At 38.0% G+C, this 22,700-nt stretch overlaps 2 protein-coding genes across 4 annotated transcripts in view; one reads left to right on the top strand and one right to left on the bottom strand.

The window, feature by feature from the left end:
- Nucleotides 1-3,783: 3,783 nt before the first annotated feature.
- Nucleotides 3,784-22,700, top strand: part of LOC131033733 (uncharacterized) — a 210,990-nt gene continuing 192,073 nt past the window's right edge. For 2 of the 3 annotated variants that reach the window (XM_057965005.2, XM_057965004.2), the window contains exons 1-2: nt 3,784-4,258; nt 4,351-4,445. In XM_057965005.2, coding sequence (XP_057820988.1) covers nt 4,141-4,258; nt 4,351-4,445 — 213 coding nt within the window. In that variant the 5' untranslated portion in view covers nt 3,784-4,140. The remainder of the gene's footprint in view (nt 4,259-4,350; nt 4,446-22,700) is intronic. The other variant, XM_057965006.2, reaches the window with a different exon arrangement.
- On the bottom strand, nt 6,754-8,050 carry LOC131033734 (uncharacterized). The gene is made up of 3 exons (XM_057965008.2): nt 7,614-8,050; nt 7,415-7,485; nt 6,754-7,312 (listed from the first exon to the last, which is right to left on the bottom strand). The coding sequence occupies exons 1-3, from the start codon at nt 7,917-7,919 to the stop codon at nt 6,769-6,771; spliced, it is 921 nt and encodes a 306-aa protein (XP_057820991.1). The 5' UTR covers nt 7,920-8,050; the 3' UTR covers nt 6,754-6,768.

Below are 22,700 nucleotides of genomic sequence, written 5' to 3'. Positions count from 1 at the left end.
TGGTTCGTGATCAATCAAGTTCAAAACTGGCATCTCCTAGACAACAACTATTCTTTGAACCAACGCGCTGCTCGCACATTAATTCAAAGAGGGGCAAATGTAATACCCTAAAATTGGTCATCTAAACCATGGGCCCCTAATCTCGACAACATCACCAAGGTCCTAACCAAAGACAATTAAATCAATCTTGAGCACATTAATTAATTCTTTAATCATCAAATATTACATGGCAAGTGAATTACTCTATATTAATTAAATATTTATTTAATTAATTGAATCATTCCAAGAATATAATTTTGATCAATTATCCTGTTTAATTTATTAAATATCCTAGCATATTTAATTAATTAATAAATTTGCCATTTGATCATGTAAAAAAAGGAATTAATTTATTACAAAAGAGGAATTAATCACAAGACGAGTTAAATTGAAAATAAAATGAAAGAATTAAATTGTGAGAGAAATCAAACTTGAGATATTATTTCTTTTTCTAAATTGAGAACTTGAAATCAGAAAAACAATTAATTGAATTATTAATCATTCTCTAAAATTGGAACTCAAAGCTTTTGAGAAAAAGAAGTTCAGTTGCATTGAAAAGACTCTTTTCTTGAATAAATCAAAGAATTACATATTTTTATCATAAAGTGCATGGAATTAATTAATTCTTATTTCTAATGCAACTTGAACTTCTTATCTGAATGCATTTCAATTAAACTATAAGTGGAATCTAACTTGAACTAATGCATTTCAATTAAACAACAATTGGAATCTATCTCAAGGTTAACTGAACCTGATTTCTCAATTATTTCAATTAATTCTAAATTGTGATTTTTCTTGATCTCTCTTGTGAATTTCTATAAATTCAGCCTTCAGCTCTCATTCAAATGACCCCAGAGATACTTGAGAAACACCTTGGAGATTATTATCATTGAAGATATTGTGCTTGCTTTTTTGATATTATTGCATCTTAGTTTAGCTTTTTTCATATTTAGTTTATTCATTATTACTTGAATCCATATTGCAATACCAGTGACTAGACTACACCAAGACAATCTTATACTCGCTATGGATGTAGTATATGGATTACTCGCATCTTTTAGAAGGCAATTAGTCACTTTGTTATGGTTTTATTATTCATGCTTATATCTGTCTAACCATGCATCTAATGACTTAATTGAAGTGTTGTGCCTGCAGCTATCAGACTTCTTTTCACTTTTTCACACACAATACCTACAATCTTGTATAACACCAATATATACATTTCATATAATATGAAATAATCAGATAGGTGAAAGAGAGTTGCGGCATCACACCTAGCTCATAAATGAGTGGTATAATATCGTCTCTTACACAGATACGATGATATTACAATCATGGCAACCATACCATCTCCAATAATATCATCATATCCCATAAAGCATAACTAGGGTTAGCACATAACATGATCTCATCATAAGCAAATATAAACCTCCACAACATATAATGAGTACTCACTAATATCCAACATATGTCAAAACATCATAATAATCTTGAATGTATCATCATCCATATAAATCATAATGTATCAGCGGTCAATATAAAATGTCAAGCATCAACTATAAGCATCCAAAATATAAATAAAACCATGATTATCCATCAAAGCATCATAATAAGTCTAAACTAGGTCTATAAAGTCTATTGATGCATAAAAGGAAAGATGAATCAGGGAGGGACACTATACTATGAGTTGCAAAGCTCTGTTTGGGTTATATGAAGAAATCTAATTGGTGTGGACCTTTTCATTGATGTTATTTAATTTTTGCATCTTTTTCCCTTTTCCAACGCAAATGGGTTGTCAAAGAATAAATAAGGATTTAACCTTGTAGTCTTGGAGATTAAATTACATACTTATACCATATCTGTGGGGCTTTCCATGTTTGATGTCATGCATGATGCATATATCTTGAACATACATACAAATCAACGAGCAATAATCAAGTAGGATATTCTACACATGGAACCAAATGCTTTAGATGTAGAGCAAGTTGTGTTGGTGATTGTTTGTATCCCCACCTTGGAAACCTTTTTTGTGCTTCCTTCCTATGTGCAACTATGTTGGAGTGCATATCCAAGGTAAGGGTCAAAAGAGGAATCTAAACACTAAGAAGTAAATGGTGACAATGGTCGAAAACGATTGGATTGGATTAACTAACAACAATAGATAAAGTTTTACTATATTTGAATACTTCATATCAAATTTCTTAAACCCTGGAAAATGACCTACCTTTCTTATTTTCTAAGCGAGGGTTTTTTTGGGGATGAAAACACAATTAGGGATCTTAATTGAAGGCATCTAGAAAGGAGACACATGCATAAATCATGTTTTGGAAGTAGAGTACACATTTGAGTGAAAATAATTTAGTAGTCACTTATGATAGTTTAAATTATCACAATACAAATGAAATTGCCATGACAAGAATGATTCTGTATCTTGTTGGAAGTGGTTATTTTGTCACATTTTGAAAATAAATAGTTTTTTACACAAAAGGAAAGCATGAAAAGATATTGCCAAAAATATTACAAGTGCTAGAGAGTATTAAGAAACTTCCTAGGGGGTTTGACAAGTGGGAATTTACTTTGGAGGCACGTGTCAACTTTTATATATTAATTTTTATTGTACAATATAGACTTATTTGGGAATTACATCATCATTAAAAATACCATGTTGGCTTGTACTTTTTTGGGTGCATATAGATTCGTCGAAAGAAAACTATAAAAAGCTTTCATAAAGAGTTCCCAAAAGTGATGCCAAAGAAACAAAGTAAAGTTTCAAACCTCCATAAGTCTAATGCCATGTAGTGCTCAAGCATGATTCACTTAGGCAATTGAGGATTACTTTGAGGGGATATAACCAACACAAGAAGCAATTAAATTGCATTTTTCAAACCTTTTATAGACGAAACATCAATAGATAAACAATCAATAAGGTTTTCACACTCATTACCTCATCATATATTTTTGGGACTATTTGCCTCACTCTCTTGGGAACCATGTTCTTTGCTGATCACAACCAAAGTTGTAGACGACTAATAAAGAACCATATGTATAGCCTTAATCGATCGATCCTAAGAGCCGTAATTAATTTGGAAATACCTAGAGTATGTTGCTAAGATTGCATGAAAAGATAGGAAGGTTAAATTGGAAACTCTAAGGCCATATAAGAGCTAGACCATCAAACTAAAACTCCTCCATAATAATTTTAAAAACTTTCACTATACTCTTCAAAATACATTTTTAATAAAATAAAATATTAATTTAAAATATCATAAAAATATAAATGCTTGTAATCCATACTCATATCATACTCCATTATTAAATACTTATATCTACATTTAAATCACACTCTATAACCTACCCTTTATGATGATGGAAAAAGAATGTCATCATGACATTGACCAAATATTCACAATAAAAACTTAAAAAATAAAATAAATCGATTGGTCTAAAACCCAACTTCAAAAAATAAAATATATTGATTGGTGTGAAAATCCAAAAACTTTCACTGCATACTTCAAAATATCTTTCTAGTTAAAAAAAAAAATTAATTTAAAATAATAATCCATACTCATATCTCACGTCATAATTAAATATTTATATCTACATTTTAAGTCACACTCCACACCTACCATAATGTCATGATGACATTGACACGAATTTTGAGCTTCAAATATTCAACCTAAAAACTTTACAAATTAAAGCAAATGGATTGGTCTTAGAAGCCAATAATAAATGGGCATGTAGCAAGGTCAACCTAACTATTCGGATGCGGAGGGAACAAGCCGAATAGATTGACTCTGATAATGATTTAGTGCCGTTGAAAATAACAATGGGCAAAGAGGGCCCCACGTGTAGCAATTTAATTGGTGTCAGATGATTTCCAAGTTTAGCGGGCCCCACTGCCGACGCGAATCTTTTTCCGTCCCACCAAAATAGGTCAGAACCAGTTGAGTCAATCACCTTCAACGGCTGGCATGCCATCTGGAATTTCAACTGGAAGTGGAAAAGCTGAATGCTTAAGAATTCTCTTAAAAATTGTCTTCAAAGAGGAGTTAAGTAGGTAATTTACTTTCTACAATCAATTGGTCGAGTAATGCAAGCAGAATGAAGGGTGTAAGAGATTTGTGTTCGAGGCGAACTGTTATAGCTCTGGTTTTAGGGCAAGTGGTGTCTTTGTTGATAACATCCACTGGATTCTCCTCCTCTGAACTTGCACGGCGAGGTCTAAGAATATGCCTTTCACGGATTCTGCTTCTAACATTTTATTCTGAAATTTGATATCTTTTTAACTTCATCATCTTAAATGCTATGCAGGTATCAATGTGCCTACCTCTCAATCCTTTTTGAATTATGTGCTTCTGGCAATTGTATTTGGAAGCATAGTCATCCATCGCGGAAAAGGGCTTCGGGTAATGCATATCTCCATTCTTCAATCTACTCGTAATCTTTTTGAATTTTTATAGTCTTGCAGCCTTCGCTTCGTTAGCATGTGAGTAAAGGTTGGATTGCGATGACAAACAAAAGTTTGGTGAAAACTGTGAAACTGTTTTTAATAGCACATTCCCTGGTCCAAATTTACTAGGACCGGGGAATTTCTGACCAAAAATCATAACAGGAGTTCCATTCTCAGGAAAGTTGTGGCAATACGTTTAATCTAGGCTTGTTACTAAATAGATAAAAGAGCTTTTTATAACTTCTAGGAAACAAAAATAGTCTCTTAGATCATCATCAAAAGAATAGAAAGTATCCCGGAAGAAGTGAAAAAGTACTGGAAGACAAGATCAGGGACATCAAGTTTGAGTGAGTTTTTGTATCTGCTGCTGCATTTTTCTGAAGTTTAATCCTCTTACGTTTGATTTTGATCAGAATTTCCCTTGTTTTCTGCAATCCTGCTATTTCAAAAACAGTAGGCATCTATACTGTTGTTGTGGTGGATTCCATGCTGTACTGCCACTTCGTCTCTAAAACTACTAAATACTCAATAGACATTCCTCGTCTCTCTTCCTTCACGGTTTTCTATCTACCAGTTTCACAGTTAAGTTGGGGGAGTTGGTCTTTAATTGAACTATAAGCATCTCCATTTTCCATTTTATTTTTGCCTCTTATGGAAGATTTTTTCGTCATGTTGTTATGTGGGGCTAAATAATATTCTTTTCCTTCTTGTTGGGGTCTTGGAGTGATAATGCATTGCAATGCATCTTTATATACATAGAAAAATCATTATCGTAATGAATGTTGATCCAGGCTCAATTAATGCTATTATTTTTTTATTGTTGTTTGTATCGTAAAGGTTGTGACTCTTAGGCATTGAAAAGGATTTTGCTTTTGCTTTTTTTGGGCAAATAGAGGAGAAAAAAAAAATTGCAAGTAGAGTAGAATTCAAAAAAGATTGTGGTTAATGCTCGATTTTTGGGATTAGCCCATATAGTGAAGGTGTAATCATACATATGTCCTAAAATAGCATATATTTTAAGTCAACAAGTTTTATTTATAGAAAATTTAATCTCTTGTATGCTTTGTGAATAAGATGAGATCATGTGGTAATGTTTTTAGACTTATAGCAAAGCCAGTTTTATTTACACATGATAAAATTGTTGAAATTGGGTAAAATATTACATGGAGTTAGGAATTTGAGGCTAATAGCAAAGGCCAAGTTCGTGTCCATTGGAGACATGATAAAATTGTTGAAACTGAGTAAAAAATCACATGAAGTTAGGAACGGTTGATTTTTATTATTATGGCTGTTCTCAAGCAGCTTTCTGTCAGGGTTTAAATTTGTCACTTTTGTGACAATATAAAACGTGTGAGGAAATCCTGTCTTCAAATTAAAGCTTCTTGATTTAATTTGTTCCTAAAATTTAAAACAAATAAACTAGATTGCGTATTAGGCACATTCTACAATTTTTTTTGGATTTTGTATGTAAACAAAATGCTTGAAAAGCAATCTAAACCTATATTTTGATCTCAAAGATAGAACTACAAGACAAAAAGTACTTATCTCACCGTGAAGTTCTTTTGTAGCTAAACTATATCATGAATTTAAACACTAATGGTTTGCAATGAGTAAAAAAAAGGATCAATGGATACAACATTGATAGTTTGATTGATATGAATACCAACACAATAATTTTAATTTTCAATTGATGAAGACCGAGATTGAAAGCAAACAATGAATTAGAAAGGTACTCTAAAAGGAAGAAGATCGGTGCCACACAAAGTTAAATAGCAAATTTCCTTTTTTATTTGAGTTGGCAAACTTGCACAACTAAAACACAAAATTCTAACTCTGAAACTTGAATGAAACCTTCAGCAACATAAGCTTAACACAAATGCTCATTACCTTCAATGTGCTCAATCATAGTTGAAAATCTCGGACTCGCCTCGGACTCGGCAAACCAAAATTTTGGACTCGGACTCGGACTCGTGAAAGACGCGCGAAAGACTCGGCAAAAAAAAAAACCGTAGTTTTACAAAAAAAACATAAAGAAATTAATGCATTTAGAGAACATAAGTGCCATAATTGAAACATTACACATGTCATATGATCTACAAACACGCAATATTTGAAATTTCATCTTTCATGGCAGCATATTCAAGTTTCAAGTTTCAACTCTAAAATGTATAATGGCAGCATAAGTATATAAATGTTCACAAAATTACATATAATGATATGTCCAAGTCCAACTCCAAATGTGACAAACAACAATGTGAATGAACAAACCAAAGAGAAGACTACATCTTCCTCTTTGTTTTTTTCCTAATATAGCTCAATTTTTCAGGCCTTGAGCTAGAAGTAGTAGCAGTGGGTGTTGTGGTATCTAAATGGTGAGATGATTCTTCTTCAAAGTCAAAGTCCTCATCATCATCCTCATCTTCGTCCTCATCTTCATCCTCCATTTCATCCAATCTTGCTCCTTCTGCATCTTGTGCTGCTCCTCTCTCTATTTCTGCAATTTCTTCTTCGGTAAGGAGGACATCATCACCATCATTTTGTTCATTCATGGTCCAATCACCATATGGATCAATTTCATCCAAGTCAATGGCCTCATGTGAAACACCCTCCACCTGTCTAACTCGAAGGCGAAGGTTGTACCGAACAAATACTAGATCATTGAGCCGCTTTTGTGACAATCTATTTCTCTTCTTTGTGTGAATGCTCTCAAAGACACTCCAATTTCGTTCACACCCAGAAGCACTGCATGGCTGAGACAAAACACGGATAGCTATCTTTTGAAGATTAGGCGTGCCGACACCATAATTCTCCCACCATAAATCTACAAAAAACATTTAGAAATATTAGAATTGAGAAAAAAATGTAACAATCAAGTTTGTAGGTTTTTTCTTGCACTATTGAACTAAGTTACTAAATTTTTTATCTGGTTGTTGTTTTCCTCTCCTATCAATTGCTAGTTGTGATGAGAAGAGTCTCCCCTCTGCACTTTTGTAGATCTTGAACAATGAACATTTCCAAATTCAGAAATAGATACTAGATAGTCAAAGTGTCAAACTCAAATTCAATAATGAACATTTCCGATTTCATAAATAAAGATAGAGCAATTGCAAATGTCAAATCTCACCTCCAACTCATCAAGAACCTTGTCTCTCAACTCAGGATCAGGTGTCATCTTATCAATGCATGTAATAACACCTGCCATGACCTCCTCATCAGCCCTAAATGAATCAGAGAAGTAGAATTTCGAGTTCAAAAAGTAGGCGAAGGCATGTATCGGTTGGTGGAGTTGGTTTGTCCACCTACGATCAATGATGCGCCAAAGGATTTCACATTTTCTTGTATTTCCACGATAGTAATGTGAAATGGCCTCTTTGGCCCTATCCATGGCCTCATAAATGAAACCCATTGGCATGCCCTCTCCATCCACCATACGAAGAACCCTTACCAAAGGTTCTGTCACCTAAAAAAATTAAAACAAATTTTAAATTAGTACAAAATCAACCCCTAAAAAATAAAATCAGCAAATAGACAAGATTGTATAAACTTTACTTTTGTGTTTGTTACTTACCGCAGTCAACTCCTCTCCACTTTTATTGAATCCTTCATCAAAAACAATGCTCACAATCTTCTCTGCTTCAGGTCTTTTGGAGTATGCAGACCCCAACCAAGCATCTGACACAAACATCTGCTTAAGATGAGGAATGGCACTAAGAATGCTCTGCAAAGTGATGAAGTGGCTAGCAAATCGTGTCACTCCAGGTCGCACAAGGTCCTTGCCATTTGTGTGTTTTCTCATCAAAGCAAGCACCCAAGTATGGTTGTAGATGAATTTGGTGACATTTTTTGCATCTTCAACCACCTTCTTCACCCATCCAATCTTCCCAATGTCCTCTAGCACCAAGTCCAAGCAATGTGCAGCACAAGGACTCCATGTAATCGAAGGATGCCTCTCCATAAGCATTCTACCTGCAGATACATATGCAGCTGTGTTGTCCGTGATAATTTGGACAACATTCTCAACTCCAACTTCCCGAACCACACCATCCAACAGATTACACAAAGTCTCTGCATTTTTTATTTCATTTGAGGCATCAACAGACTTTATGAATACCATTGCACCATTTGAAGCCACCAAGAAGTTGAGAAGAGTCCTATTCCGTCCATCTGTCCATCCATCAGATAAAATGCTGCATCCTTTTCTCTTCCAATACCTTTTCTGATCATCAACCACACCTTGTGTATTTTGCACAGCTTTCTCTAGCAATGGCCCACTGAAGTCATGACCTGTTGGGGCCTTAAACCCCTTACCCGCCACTGTACATGCATTAACAAAACTTTCCCAATACACATTGTTTGCTGCATTGAAAGATAGATTATTGTAAAACCAAAAGTTTGAAGCTGCTATCCGTGCTTGTTCATGCTTCTCTCTATTCCATCCTGTACCTTCAAGTGAAGGTTGTGCACTTGGAACATTGCATGGTACAAAAAAATTAGGGTCTGATCTAACAGGAGTGCCACTAGCCTCACCCTCATTGTCACCAAAAGATGAAAGTGACTGACGACCCCGACTGTGACCAATGGGACTCGAAGTGGACAATGTGGGATTCATTGCAGCTGCCATGGCTTCTCTTGTTTTTTGCCTTTCTTCCTTATGCATATCATTCTCAGCAAGAATGGCCTTCATCTCTCTAATAATTTCAGGAGTTGATTTGGGGCATGCCTCCACACCATATCCAGGTATTTGTGCAAGGTGGTATTTTAATCTATTGATTCCACCAGTCATCCATTTTGTGCATTCGGTGCAAGTGACCTCCCCCTTTTTGCTTCCTGCAATCCCATATTTCCAAGCTTTATCTCTTTGTCTTCCTGACCTTGGGGTTGCCCTTGGAGTTGAACTTGCCATTGCTGATTTAACATGAAAAAAAAAAAATCAGCAGGGTTTTATGGAAAATCAACAAAAAAAATGACAATGAATCATTTGGGAAAAATAGCATTCAAAAACAAGAAAAAAAAAAGAGGAAATAACTTAGGAAAGAAAATAGAAAAAAATTTGGCAGCATATCCCCTTGTTTTTCAAGATTTTTTTAGTTTCAAAACAATGAAATGATTCAAATGAAAAAAAAAAAGAAACAGAAAAAATCCTTACCTAGATCTCTCTTGCTAATTTTTCCTTCTTCCCTCTACTCCTCCAAACCCTTCCAACCTGCTATAGCCAAAGAAAAACCAAAATGAAGTGAGAAATAAAAAAAAAACTCGGTTTTTACCCTTTACGGGTGTATTTTTCTGGGCCCGCGAGTCCCTGCGAAAGACTCGCGAGTCCAAGCAAAAGACTCACGCGAGTCTTTGTGAAAGACTCGCGAGTCTTTCGCAGGTCGACTCGCGGCGCCAAAGGACTCGCGAGTCCGAGGCGAGTCGCCGATTTTTAAAACTATGTGCTCAATGCACTTGTTTTTAAGCTCTATAAGAGAAAAAGCTTCTAAAATAATAATAAAAAAATACATTAAGACTGCTTTTAGAGCAACTCTTGTGCCCATCTTCTAAACTAAAGAAATTTAACAATTTGTAATATCCCCACAATTTTTTTCAATTTATTTCCAGTTACAATCACAACAAGAACCTGTTAAGGTCAGTAAATGAAGATACAATAATGCTGAAACTGTAACCCTTCCACTTTCTGATCACCAAGTGCCCAATATGGGAAGGTGAGAGCATACGGTGTTGAGGGGATCATTAGCTTCAAATAACTGGAAATAATACAATGCTTGGGCGGCAAGCCAACCCCTTCCACTTTTCAGCGGGATATGGAGAATATTAAAAATCACTTGGCGGTAAACCAGCCAAGGATGATGCAAGAACCGAAGAACAATCACTCTACCGCTTATGTAGCGGAAGGACTAGAAATGAAATAGCAATCAACTCCACTACTTATTCAGCGGGAGGATTGAAAATGAGATTACAATCAACTCAACCACTTATTCAACGGGAGGACAAAATTACAATAGATAAGAAGGCGGCAAGCCAGCCTCTTCCACTTATGCAATGGGCCAAAGAACGACAATCCAAGTATATAGCTGTTAGTACTACTAATCAGCTTTACAATGCAAACATGGATTACAAAATTACTAGAATCATTGTCCAAACTAGGCGGCAAGGCCAGCCTCTTCCACTTATGCAGTGGGACTAAGAGAGTTCAAATAAATTGCTGTTAGTACTACTAACAAGCATTACAATATGATTCATCATGGATATTCAAATGTCAAAACCCAAACTAACAGCTGCAACTTATTATCAAGACTCTTCACACCACACCCATAGACTCACACACCTGAAAACCAGTTTCAACCCCCCAAAACTAAATCTGATATGAATGAACAACAGGCTGGAAATACAGACTTGCAACATTAAAATCCTCACAAACACTTCTAAATCACTTCCCACACACTCAACTTATCTCTAAACACACTCCAAAGAACCCACACACTCTAAAACCAATTCCACACAAGGAAACACTCCAAACTAACAATTTTTCAGATTTTGATATGCAACCCATGCGCTGGAAACACACAGACCAGCAACTTAGAAACTCAGAAAAATGCTTGTAACTCTATTCACACTCAACGAAATTACCCCAAACGGATGCAAATGAGAGATACAAGACAGGCGATGAGATTAGAACCAACAAACTGCACCCAAAACCCCCAAATGAATTTATGCACGCATTCCCAGGCATCCTAGCATAGTACGACTACGAAAGAACTACAATTTGCATTTAAAAAATAAGTACTCAACATTAAGCTCTACAAACTTACAAACTTGATCGCCTGTGGCATAGGAAGAGAACGAGCCACTATCCAGAATGTTCTGACACACGAACTGAGAGTTATGAGCTACAACGTGCTACAGCCACACCAAAAACCAGCAACACTGAAATCCACACCACACTGGAAATCTGAAAATGCACACTAAAATCGAACCACACATTCAGAAGATCCAATCACAGCTAGGAGTGATGTCTCACACTCGAAGTCTGTCAAGAGCCTTAGGAGGTATTCACCCTCGAAGATTGTCTGGAGTCAATCCGATAGCATAACAGTGTAAATTGTCTGAGATACCAAATGAGAAGCCCAACACTCTCATTTATAGATTTTGAGGGCTCAAATTCAAATTCACATTCCCTCCAAATGAATGCCAAATCCAAGTGCACATTCACTTTACATTATTTTGAAATTACATTTCATTTCTCCTTTCTCCAAATCGACCTTCTCATAGGAGCAAATATTCTTTATAAAAATGACAATAAAATCATAATGTGGCATCCAAGGTAGATAAGTGAAATATATTATAAAATTAACTTATTTCTCCATAAGGCGTCCATCTTGCCGTATTAATATTTCACTTTATAAAGTATTTTTCCTCAACAATAAATCACCCAATATATAATTAAGGAAAAGACTTATATATCAATATAACTTAAGCAACCCCTCTTAAATAAATCATCCAACCTTTGCCTTAAGTTATAATTTAATTTAAAACACCATTTTTCATCAAATACTGAACCTGCCAAAACAAGCTCCAAGGATATGGGGAAACAAGCTGAGAGAATTGCCCTGCTAGAAATAGTCACTGAACTAAGCTGAGGAACCCTTGCCAAGAATAGCACCCAAAAATGAGGGAAGACCAACTGCTCAAACTGACCTGCCGGAAATAGCCATCTGAACAAGCCTGCTGACAACCTACTAAAAATAGAATTGCTAAAAATAGTACTTACTAAAAATAGCTTACTGCTAAAAATAGTAAGTGTTTCCAAAGTGATTTTAACCACATTCTGAGCAGTCATCACACTTACTAAAAATAGTAAGTCTTGTAAAAGTCACCCGATGCCGATGCATGTCGAACCATCCTAAAGCTCTCTGAAAACCTAGAAGGAATCCAGAATCCAGAATCCAAACTGTCAAACTCCCACATATCGCCCCTGAAAACACCAAAGAATCCTCCTAGAAAATAGGAAACCCTAATTTTTGCCTCCGACTAGCCTACGGGCTCCGAGCTAGGCTAACGGCCAACATAACTAATCACTTCAGAGAAGGGGACATTACACAATTTTTAAGACAACTAACTCTAAAACAGTTGAATAAATAGAATTTGACTAAATTTGGTTCTCATCTTTCCTCAAAAATAAATATGAGGAAAAATAGAAAATAGTTATTTTACACCATCATCTTCTATCTTTGTGTTTGAAATGAATTATTTAAGTGATGGAGGTTCTGGTAGTGGTGTATTGTCTTTTTCTCTTGCCAATCAAACATTGTCCAAAAATTCATGTAGTGAGCACCCCAGTTGCTAGCAAAATTTTTAACGCCTATTTTTTCCTGCTTGTAATTATTTCAAACAGTTTGCCTTCTTCTAAGACTTATATAGTTTTGTTGCAGGTTTGTCTGCTCAAGTTGTAAAGTTTTAATTTCACATTGACAGAGCATGACATAATTGAAATGAAACTACAATATTACATTCATCTCATAAACATTTAATAAGCAGAAATCTGTAGTTCATCACAGAGGTAATTTTATTTCACAAACAGAGAAGTAACTCACAGTTGCAGAAATCTTCAGTAATAATTTCAGAACTGGACTGAGGTAATAGAATGGCATGGAGCACCGTTAAACTACTCCGAGAAGCTTCACACACAGCTCAGCAGTGGCTATTTCTGTTCAATTGTCCTTAGCAATCACTCTCATACATGGATTTGCAATAGTTTCATTCAACTATGATGATGATATGGTCCTTTCAAGTGCTAAACCATTCTGGAGACAATCACACCAGAAATATCCAATGAATGTACAGAACTTAAAGCACAAATTGCACAGGGAATTATATACTGAAATCTCTACTCTAAAGACCAAGATCGATGTCCTGAAAGAAGGCTCCCACTTCATGCATACGCAACTGCAAAGAAAATCACCCAGCTGGATTGTAAATACTTTCAAGGCATTAAATACAGTCTTCTATGCCTCCCATGATCATGGTCTGGTTGAGAAGAGACATAGGTTTCCTTGCTCGAGCTTCCCCTTGCTGTTTAAAGTCACTCCCAACAATGAACCTGCGGACTTTACATTAAGCACACAGATGGCAATATTATTAATAAGTTTCTTCTTCCTTGAGTCCTTGGTTGACCCGAGCCTTGTAATGTCCCCTTTTTGGACATACCAGATTTTGCCCAAAAGTAACAATTCCGACAAATGCAAATTTTTTTTTGCTCTATGAAATGCTATGCAGGTGTATTTATATTAATTAAAAAAGATAACTACAGATAAAAACGACAAAAATTAATGTTGTTACAATCACAAAGGTGGTCGACATCTAACAGACCTCAAAGGCCTAGCATCTATACAAAAATCCCATCTCCTACTATAGTATCCATCTATGATTGTATTAACAGAGAATCCCAGTACCCTCAAAATAGAGGACTCCATAATACATATAGAAAGTAGAGACCTATCAAAAACACAAAGGCCTGGCAAAATACCAAAGAGCAGAGAATGTGACACAAGAACAAAGGGAGAAAGAAACGAGAGCAAAAACCATTATGCTCCAACTAGGAAAATCCCATCCATGACCAAATCTGCAAACCGGAAAAACCAATCAAAGTTATCAACCATGTCCAAAGCCTTCATTTTCCAGGGAAAGTCTCTGCCAATTGTGGCCGAGTGTCGGTGGCGTCCAAAGGCCCTATCTTCAAGATTCAAAATAAATGGCTGCCAACAGACTTGTTCCTCACCTTCAAAGAGCTTTGGAATGTCGTTGGCCCATGGGATGCCAACACCAAGCTTAGCAATGTTGTTGACTAAGATGTTTGCCACAAACACCTCACGCAACAACAAGAGCATGTCAACCTTTCTGCCTCCCAAATCCATTAGGGAAGCTAGAAACTGTGATGAGATGTCAGAAGTCACCCGATAACGGTTTTCATTTTGTCAAGAAGTCCCACCCTAACACCATTTTGACGGCCTCAACCTTGAGTTGGTGAAAGCTGGGAACATGATGCCCCTTCGTGATAAATTTCAGCCTTAAATCCAAAATCCTTCCCAAGAAGGCCATTTGATGCCTAGCACTCCTCAGACGTATCGATGCATCCATGATTCCAACGACCAGGCAAAATGACAACTTCAGTCAATGTAGAGAGAAGGTCCCAAGGGAGCTTATAATCTAAATTTGCATGAGCTTTTAACCTGTAGCATTTAATGGTCTGTGTTGGGACAGAGCAAGTTGCCATCCTTGCTTATCCAGGATGTGCCGTGCAATATTCCCGAAGCATATCTTGACACCAAAAAGACTACCAGAGTATATGTCTGTGTTGCTACCTGAATCTTCCTTAATTAGGCAAGAAAGGTGAAAAGACACTTTGCTTGAGAGATGAGCAGTTTGCATTAAGTAGATATAGCCAGGTCCAACACCTTTGGGCAAAAGGGCATCCCAAGAGCAGATGGTCGACAATTTCTTCATGTTCTTTACAAACAATACACCTAGGACCCTCAAAACCCATCCTTGCAAACCTGTCAACAGTAAGAATTCCTTTTTGTAGGGTAACCCATGTAAACAAACCCGCTTTGGGTAAACTGAATTTATTACAACAAAGATGGAGAGGGAGATTAGTTGCTGTCAATCCCTCGTCTCATTGATCATCATATACCCTTCCTTCACTATATAGTTACCCCCTTTCAAACCACACCAAATGAGCATGTCCCCTCCTGGTTTGAATATCAAGGCCCAATCAGTTAGAGCTTGATTTAACAAAGCGACCTCCCTATCATCAAACCAAAAGTTGAAAAATCTTTCCAACCCCAACCTTGAGGGCTCACGAAATCTTCAAAAAACACAGTGCCTTACAAAGGGACCCCAGATTTGGGTCAAGGTGTTTTTAATATTAGGGACTTTGATCAAACTGTCCAAGCTCGGGTAACCATCCCAAAAGCAAGCTCTTTTGCCATCTTGAACATCCCATGAAACTTGATCAATTATAATAGATTTGCAACTTTGCATAAAATTCCAAATTCTTTATCCTTTAGGAGGGTTGAGAGTTGTTATTACAATCTTAGGGAAGTTATCTTCCAGATATTTCCTTCTTAGAATCTGAGCCCATTTCCTTTGTAGCTCTTTATACATTCATCATGCTAACTTGGCCTCAAGAACTTTGTTTTGTATGGCCTGATTTCTGAGATTGACCCCACCTTCCTCCTTTGGTGTGCATATCTTGTCCCAAGCGATTAGGGTGATCTTGTCTTTGTCCTTCACCCCTTGCCAAAAAAATTTCTTTAGCATTCGATTCAGTTTGTTGGATACCCCAGTAGGGAGTGCCATACATGACATGAGTTAAATTAGCATAGTAGAGATAATTGATTTTAGTAAATTTAGCTTGCTAGCCCATGTTAACCATTTACCCTTCCAAGAGGCCATTTTATCCCCCATTTTCTACTTGAGATTGTCCCATAGATTGCTAGTTCTTAGACCCTTTGCTAATGGGAGGCCTAGGTAAATACATGGTAGCTTCCCTTGTTTGAAATCCATGTTTTGGAAGATCTCCTGCTCTACTTGGTTGCTTTCATTAAAAAAGAAGACCAAACATTTATCCCTAATAACCTCTTCCCTTGATGCTGATGCATATTTATCTAGAATGTGTTTGAACTGGAAAGCTTCCCTCCTTTTTGTTGTGCCAAGTAGCATTGTGTCATTAGCAAATTGCTGATGTGATTGAGGAGGTAAGGAGCTCGTGACTTACAACCCCTGAATAATTTCTCTATTCAGTTGTGTTGCTAAGGTTCTTCCAAGGGCTTTGGCCATTATTGTGAACAAGAAAGGTGAGAATGGGTCACCTTGTCGAATGTGAAACTTCAAAGAAACCTTTGGGGGAGCCATTCACTAGGATAGAGAAGCTAGGAGTGGAGATGCAAATGAAAATCCAATTCAACCATTTCCTATTGAAACCAAAAGCTTCCATTACTTTTATCAGGAACCTCCAATCCACCTTGTCATATGTCTTTTTGATATCAAGTTTGATGATCATTCTCGATTTTTTCACATTTTGGATTGAGTGAATCGCCTCCCATGCAATGATGACTCCATCCATAATGGATTTGCCAGGCACAAAACTCGTTTGCTCATTCAAAATGATGTCTGGAAGGATAAGTTTGAGCTGATTCGACATGGCTTTAGTCATGACTATGTTGCAAAGTGAAATAGTACGAAAATCATCCAATGATTCTTCTCCAAGCTTTGGTGTTATTCATTTCCCTTAGTATGTGGCCAAATTTCCATGAGGCATTTATGGCCTTTGCAATTTCTAGTCTGATTATATCCCAACATGCTTGAAATAAACTAGCAACCCACCCATCAGGCCTTGTTGCTTTATTTGGAGGAACCTGAAAGAGTGCAGTTTTGATCACTGAAAATAGAGAAGTTTTGAATGAGCAGATTGTTCTACATTTCCGTGACCAAGTTGGGAATGTTTCGCAATAATTCCTTTTGTGCTATCAAATTCGAACCCTCTTGTGATGATAAGAGATTGCTGAAATAAGAAACTACCATTATGGGCAATATTTTTTGGATTATCTATTCTTGATCCATCCAGAGCTTTAAGACCAGCAATGTGGTTTACCATTCTTCTCTATTTTGTGTGGTTGGAAGAACTTAGTGTTGTTATCACCCTCCCTGATCCAATTATCCCAAGATTTTTCTTCCAAAACGTTTCCTCCTTGGCCAAAATGTCTTCATATGCAGCCATAAGATCCTTTTCTCTCAAGAACCTACTATGATCCATCCCCTCCTTGATCACTATCTCCTTGAGATTCCGTAATTCCAATTCTAATTCCTTCATCACCTCAAAGATATCCTTGAAGCGAGTCTTGTTCCACATTTTTAATTTCTGTTTTAGCTTCTTTAGTTTTGATATGAAAACAATCATTTTTGATCCCACAAAAGCCTCCTGGACCCACCACTCTCTGACCAAATTCAAAAATTGTGGGTCTTTCATCCACATGTTTTCAAATTTGAATGGGCTTCTAATTGGTTTCTTCTCACCAGTGATCTCCAATTGTAGTGGGAAATGGTCAATGCAAGACCAGGGCAAAATCTGGCGGTCAAAACCAAAATGGAAACTGAACAAAAAATAAAATGGCTCTACTTTAGACAACTAGGCAATGAAAGTCTACAAGATTATACAACTGAGTTTTGTAGGCAAGCCATGATGTTGAAAGTGGACTTGGAAGATATCCTCACTAGATATCTCATTCGGTTGCACATGAAACTAAGAAGGAAAGTCATCACACCCAAGCCAATTGGTTTAGATGAGGTTTTTGTGTTGGCATGTGTTGACGTGTCTAAAGTCGCATTGCTGCAAACTCCATACGGCCAACGCAAAATAGAATGTACTCGCTCAGTATCCTATCCTCTCTTGAGATAAGGAAATCCCTAATGCTGTTTCTCACGTTTGATCAAAGGGGACGACCTCAAGGTTTCGATTGTCAAGTCTTGACCGCGGGATTACTCAGTGGTTTGATGTGTTTTTTGCTGGAACACAAGGGGACTTACAGTAAAATAGGCAATTGCTGGATGAGTTCCCTAGAACTTTAACAGTCTCGTTTATCAAATGGTTTCAGTTGGGTTGATACTGTTTTCAGCAGGACTGCGGATTCTTCTTGGTAAAAAGGAAAAAAGGGGATAGGGAAAGAGAGGTACAGAAAATTTAAGTTATTTAACTAGGATAGCATATTCAGAAAACAAACAAACACCTCCAAATAAATAGACTAAGCATTACCAGCCATTTAAGCACAATACTTGCATCAATCTAGTGTGATCTTCAAGGGAAAATTGAGTTTTCATGCTACTAAATACAACATCAGAACTTTAACATTCATTCAGTGAGCATTCAATAACTGAACTAAGCATATGAAAGGTTCAAATTAACCATACAAAAGGAAAGACAATCAGCCATTCCCTAATGGTATGAACAGCGAGGATTCTATCAGATGTTTATCTAGAAAATGCTATATAAATGAAAGAAACATAACTGAAAATTCTAAATTAATGAAGAAGGAGACCATGCACTCACATGGAAACTTGAAATAGCCTTAACTTTGCATTAAATCCTGTAAATTTTGCTAGAGCTTCAGCAACAATCCATGAACTTCTTACAAAATGAGGGAAAACCAGTCCCCTTAAATAAGCTTCAAAAATGGATGAATGGCCAAGATCTAATCTAAACAAGCAGCCCAGATTCATCCTTACAAAAGAGTACCTATACCTATAAATGGAGGGTAAATATCAGCAACTACTCCAAAGGGAGCAATAACTACCCAAAAGGTAATTAAAACTTATCCAAAATAATTCAAAAAGGTGCACACACATAAAGTTTACATTTATAGTTGACTTGGAAGTCAAATATGACCCTTTGGCCAAAAAGTGCACTTTTCAAAATTAAAAAGAAAAAAGCACTTTAGGAAAGCACTTTCTCTTTTCCAGCTTCACATCCCTTTTCCAGGAATTCATCCTCACCATGCAAATATTCTTGCCAAAGGTCCCGACCTACTGCACGTTCCTCACGAACATATTCCTGGAACCTGAGGCACAATTGGAATAGCAAACTGAATGGAGGCATAGGAGGATGACGAATTTTATACTGCATGCCTTCAAGGTATTGGTCTACGTGCTTCAAACCATCTTTCCAGCTGGAACGATTACGCTCGAAGCACAACATGTCTGAATGGAATTGACTAGCAAAACTCAGGTCCCTAGCGGAATAGGCGATCCTATCCGTCCCCAGTCTTTCCTCCCAGTCTGGCTGTATCACTTCATCAAACAGGTCATTCTGCCATCTCGATACCATTGATCGGAGGATCGTCTTGCCGAGTTCTTGCATGCATCGTGTTCTTTATCAATGATTTCTCTTGTGTCATTCTTCATGGTGATAGTCCAGTACCACTCTTTGAAAACGCTGATATCATGGGGGTGCAGGATGTGAGAGAGTGTGGGGATCTGTGCCTGGGTCCAAAAGAGAGCTCTTACGAGGGGAAGAGTTGTGGCTGCCATTTCATGCATTCCGAGGGATTCCCTTTTTACCTCCAATAGCCTGACCAGGGTGGTCTCTCGATGGTGGGCCATTTCTTTTACTTCTTCAAGGACTCGTTCTCCCCTCCCTTTGATGCCTTGTATCCATTCCTTGACAGCCCTCGCAGTATCCCGTACTCCTTCAAATTCCATCGTGGTTCTTTGTGCTAATGCTGTCGGGGGAATGTGGGATTCAAAAGCATTGTGTAAAGGTCTTGGGAGTTGATCAATGTACCCCTTGGCCTGCTCAGCACGAGCTTGATACATGTTCTTTTCAGTTGTTATTTCTTCAAGTTGCCTGAGTATGTTTTGTATTGAATCCCTGAATTCCTCCTTTTCTTGTTCCTTAGTGGCTCGTCCGATGGGGACGGTCGTGATGCTATAATCTGCCAGTGTAATCTGATCTGCTGGCTTGTCTACAGGGGGGGTGGCGATGTGAAGAGTACAGTTCCTTCGCTCATCCTTGGTTATTCTGGAATATGCCTTGGGCTTTTTCTTCCCCTTGGCTTTAGCTTGGTCTATGCGTGAGAAGATGTCCTCCAAATCAATGGGTGGCTTGGTGGCGGCCTTGCGCTGGGCTCGGGCAATTAACCATTCTTGAGGTATAGTCTGGGCTGATGCTATGGTCAAATTTGCACTCTGCTCTCTGATGTATTCAGCCGCCTCATCACAAATTTGCAGCTGTTCCGTTATCGGAGGAGTGGAGGAGGTGTCAAGTTCTTTGCTCGCAGCCGAGTTTTCTCCCACTTCATTGAATAATTGTCTGGTGCCTTCGTGTGATGGTTGTTCTTTAGTCTTTTCGGGTCCGCGGGTATCATTTGTCTTTTGCTCTCCTTCAACGGTGGAGTCATCTTGGGTAGTATTATGGAGCAGCAATTCATGGCGCCTCTGTTGGGTGGGTTCATGTACTTTGATCCCCTGAGTGGATGAAATCTCTCCTTCCTCTATTTGGTTACCCGGTTCGGCTGGTTCAATGGCTCTTAGCTCAGATTCCAGCATGTCAGGTGCAGGAGGATCATCAACTCCAAATGCATCAATATCACTCTGGGAAGGCGGAGCAGGTATATAATCTAGTTCAACTACATCATCGGACAAACTAGGGTCCTTTGACGATGAAGTGACCTCTGGTCTCCTAATGGGAATCTTTTCCCTTGTCCTTTTGGATGTTCGAGTTCCTCTGCTGGCCTTAGCCTTCTTCCTTTTCTCAGGCTTTTCAATCTCTTCCTTAGGTGCACTGGAAGTTCCCTCATCTTCGGAGGACTGAGAATCAAGGCTACCCATTAAGTGGTAAGTGAATTGGATTCCTTCTTGAATTAGTCACTCAATCTGCTGATGCAACCATTGGTCTGTATATCTTCCTGGGGCTGCCATGACTGCCTCAAAATCAGTGATCGGGTCCTGCGACCAATCAATGCCTGGTAAAAGGTGCCTTACTGCCTCAAATTCCCGGACTTGCAGACAATTTCTCAAATCTGTGAGTTGATTTGGGACCCAGCGGTATTCGAAGAGTTGCATCTACTGCACACTCAGCCTTGAATATTTGCGCCTACGGACCTCATAGTCATCAGAGCAGTTTTTCCAATAATCTTCAACTGATTCTTTTGCTCTGTATCGTCTGCCATAGGTTCTCTTTGCCAGATTGTCGTGATCGAAGCATTTCCTTGGAAAATGCTCCTGTAGGCCATAGGAGGCCAGCTCTGCAAAGGATTCCTCTGCCTGGGATGGGGTCTTTAGATGGACATCCTGGTTGCCTATAACCATGGGGAATGCGAATCCAGCCTGCTTCCTGTCACTGAGTAAGCTGCCTGCCGGACGTGACTGCCTTGCGACCTCCATAGGAACTATCTTGTCTGTTGGGTACCGTGGAAGTCGGAGAGGGCACCATCAAAGCCAGCTATCCGGATGTAGGAGAACCTTGGGAACTGGATGAACCAGGCCCCATATCTCTGTACTAGAATAGTAGCTTGCTCTGAGAGCCTGTTGTGCGAATCGCACACCCATCCCCGTCTTGGACAAGGACCCCCCAGTTTGTGCCTTTCTGTCCTGCCCTGAAATTTGGCTAAGTCTGGAATTTCCTGACCCTGAAATTTGGCTAACTCTGAAAACTGAGAAAACCTCCAAAAACTAGAATTTGCAATATAACTCCTGGAGGTCTGAAACCACTCTCAAACATCTTGAAAGTATATATGGAATATAACTTAAAGTATAAGAAAGGAGAAGGATATAAGGAAATATTCTTAAATGATCCTCCGGGGAGATCTGGACAAACTTGCCCAAGTGCCCAAGCTCGCACTTCTTGAGAAAACGTTTAAAATTGCCCAAAAAGCCCAATTTCGGACCTTGGGGCTAAAATGTGAAAAAGTTCAAAAGTTGCGAAAAAGCCCCCAGAGGTCCGAAAATCACTTAAGTCTCCCAATTTCAGACCCTGGGCCAAAAAGTGAAAAAGTTGACAAAACTGGCAGGAGGTCCGAAAAAGTGAAATGTTGCAAAAGTGCCTTCAGGTCCGAATTTCACTTAAAGCACCAATTTCGGACCCTAGGGCCGAAATTCGAAGTTTCTTCTAAATTTGCAAAACGCGTTTATAGGTCCGAAATTCTTCTGAAAATTACGAAATATGTCTTATGGTTCGAAAATGCCTTTCGGCACCAAAGCGCGAAAACTCCAAAATCGCAAAGGCAGAAAGTATGCTAACACTCCGAAATCTTCAAAATCACGAAGGATGCCTTAAGGATCCGGAGTTTGCTATAAATTGGCGAAACACTCCAGTTCGCTAAAACACCTTTGCTCCAAAATTTATAAAAATGCTGAATGGTTCGAAATTCTGGGCAAATTCTAAAAAACGCTTGAAAGGTCCGAAATTCTTAGAGTTTGCAAAGAGGAGCTAGGGTCCGAAGTTTTTTAAGTTGCAAAACATCCCCAAGGTCGCGAGTTGGAATATAGACGCAGAAATCGCCAAAACCCCCCCACCTCCGAAAATCACTAACTGATTATGTTTTCGGACCCTTTGGACCAAAGTGAAAAAACGCGAAATGTTTCCAAAGGCGTTAAAATTCCAAAAAGCACTTAGAGCTTGTTTTCGGACCCTAGCTCCAAAATGGAAGATAAAAAGGAAATC

This window comes from Cryptomeria japonica, chromosome 4 (genome assembly GCF_030272615.1).
Source record: "Cryptomeria japonica chromosome 4, Sugi_1.0, whole genome shotgun sequence".
Lineage (NCBI taxonomy): Eukaryota > Viridiplantae > Streptophyta > Pinopsida > Cupressales > Cupressaceae > Cryptomeria > Cryptomeria japonica.
The sequence above is the reverse complement of the archived record's forward strand: the minus strand, read 5'-3'. Positions and strand labels throughout refer to the sequence as shown.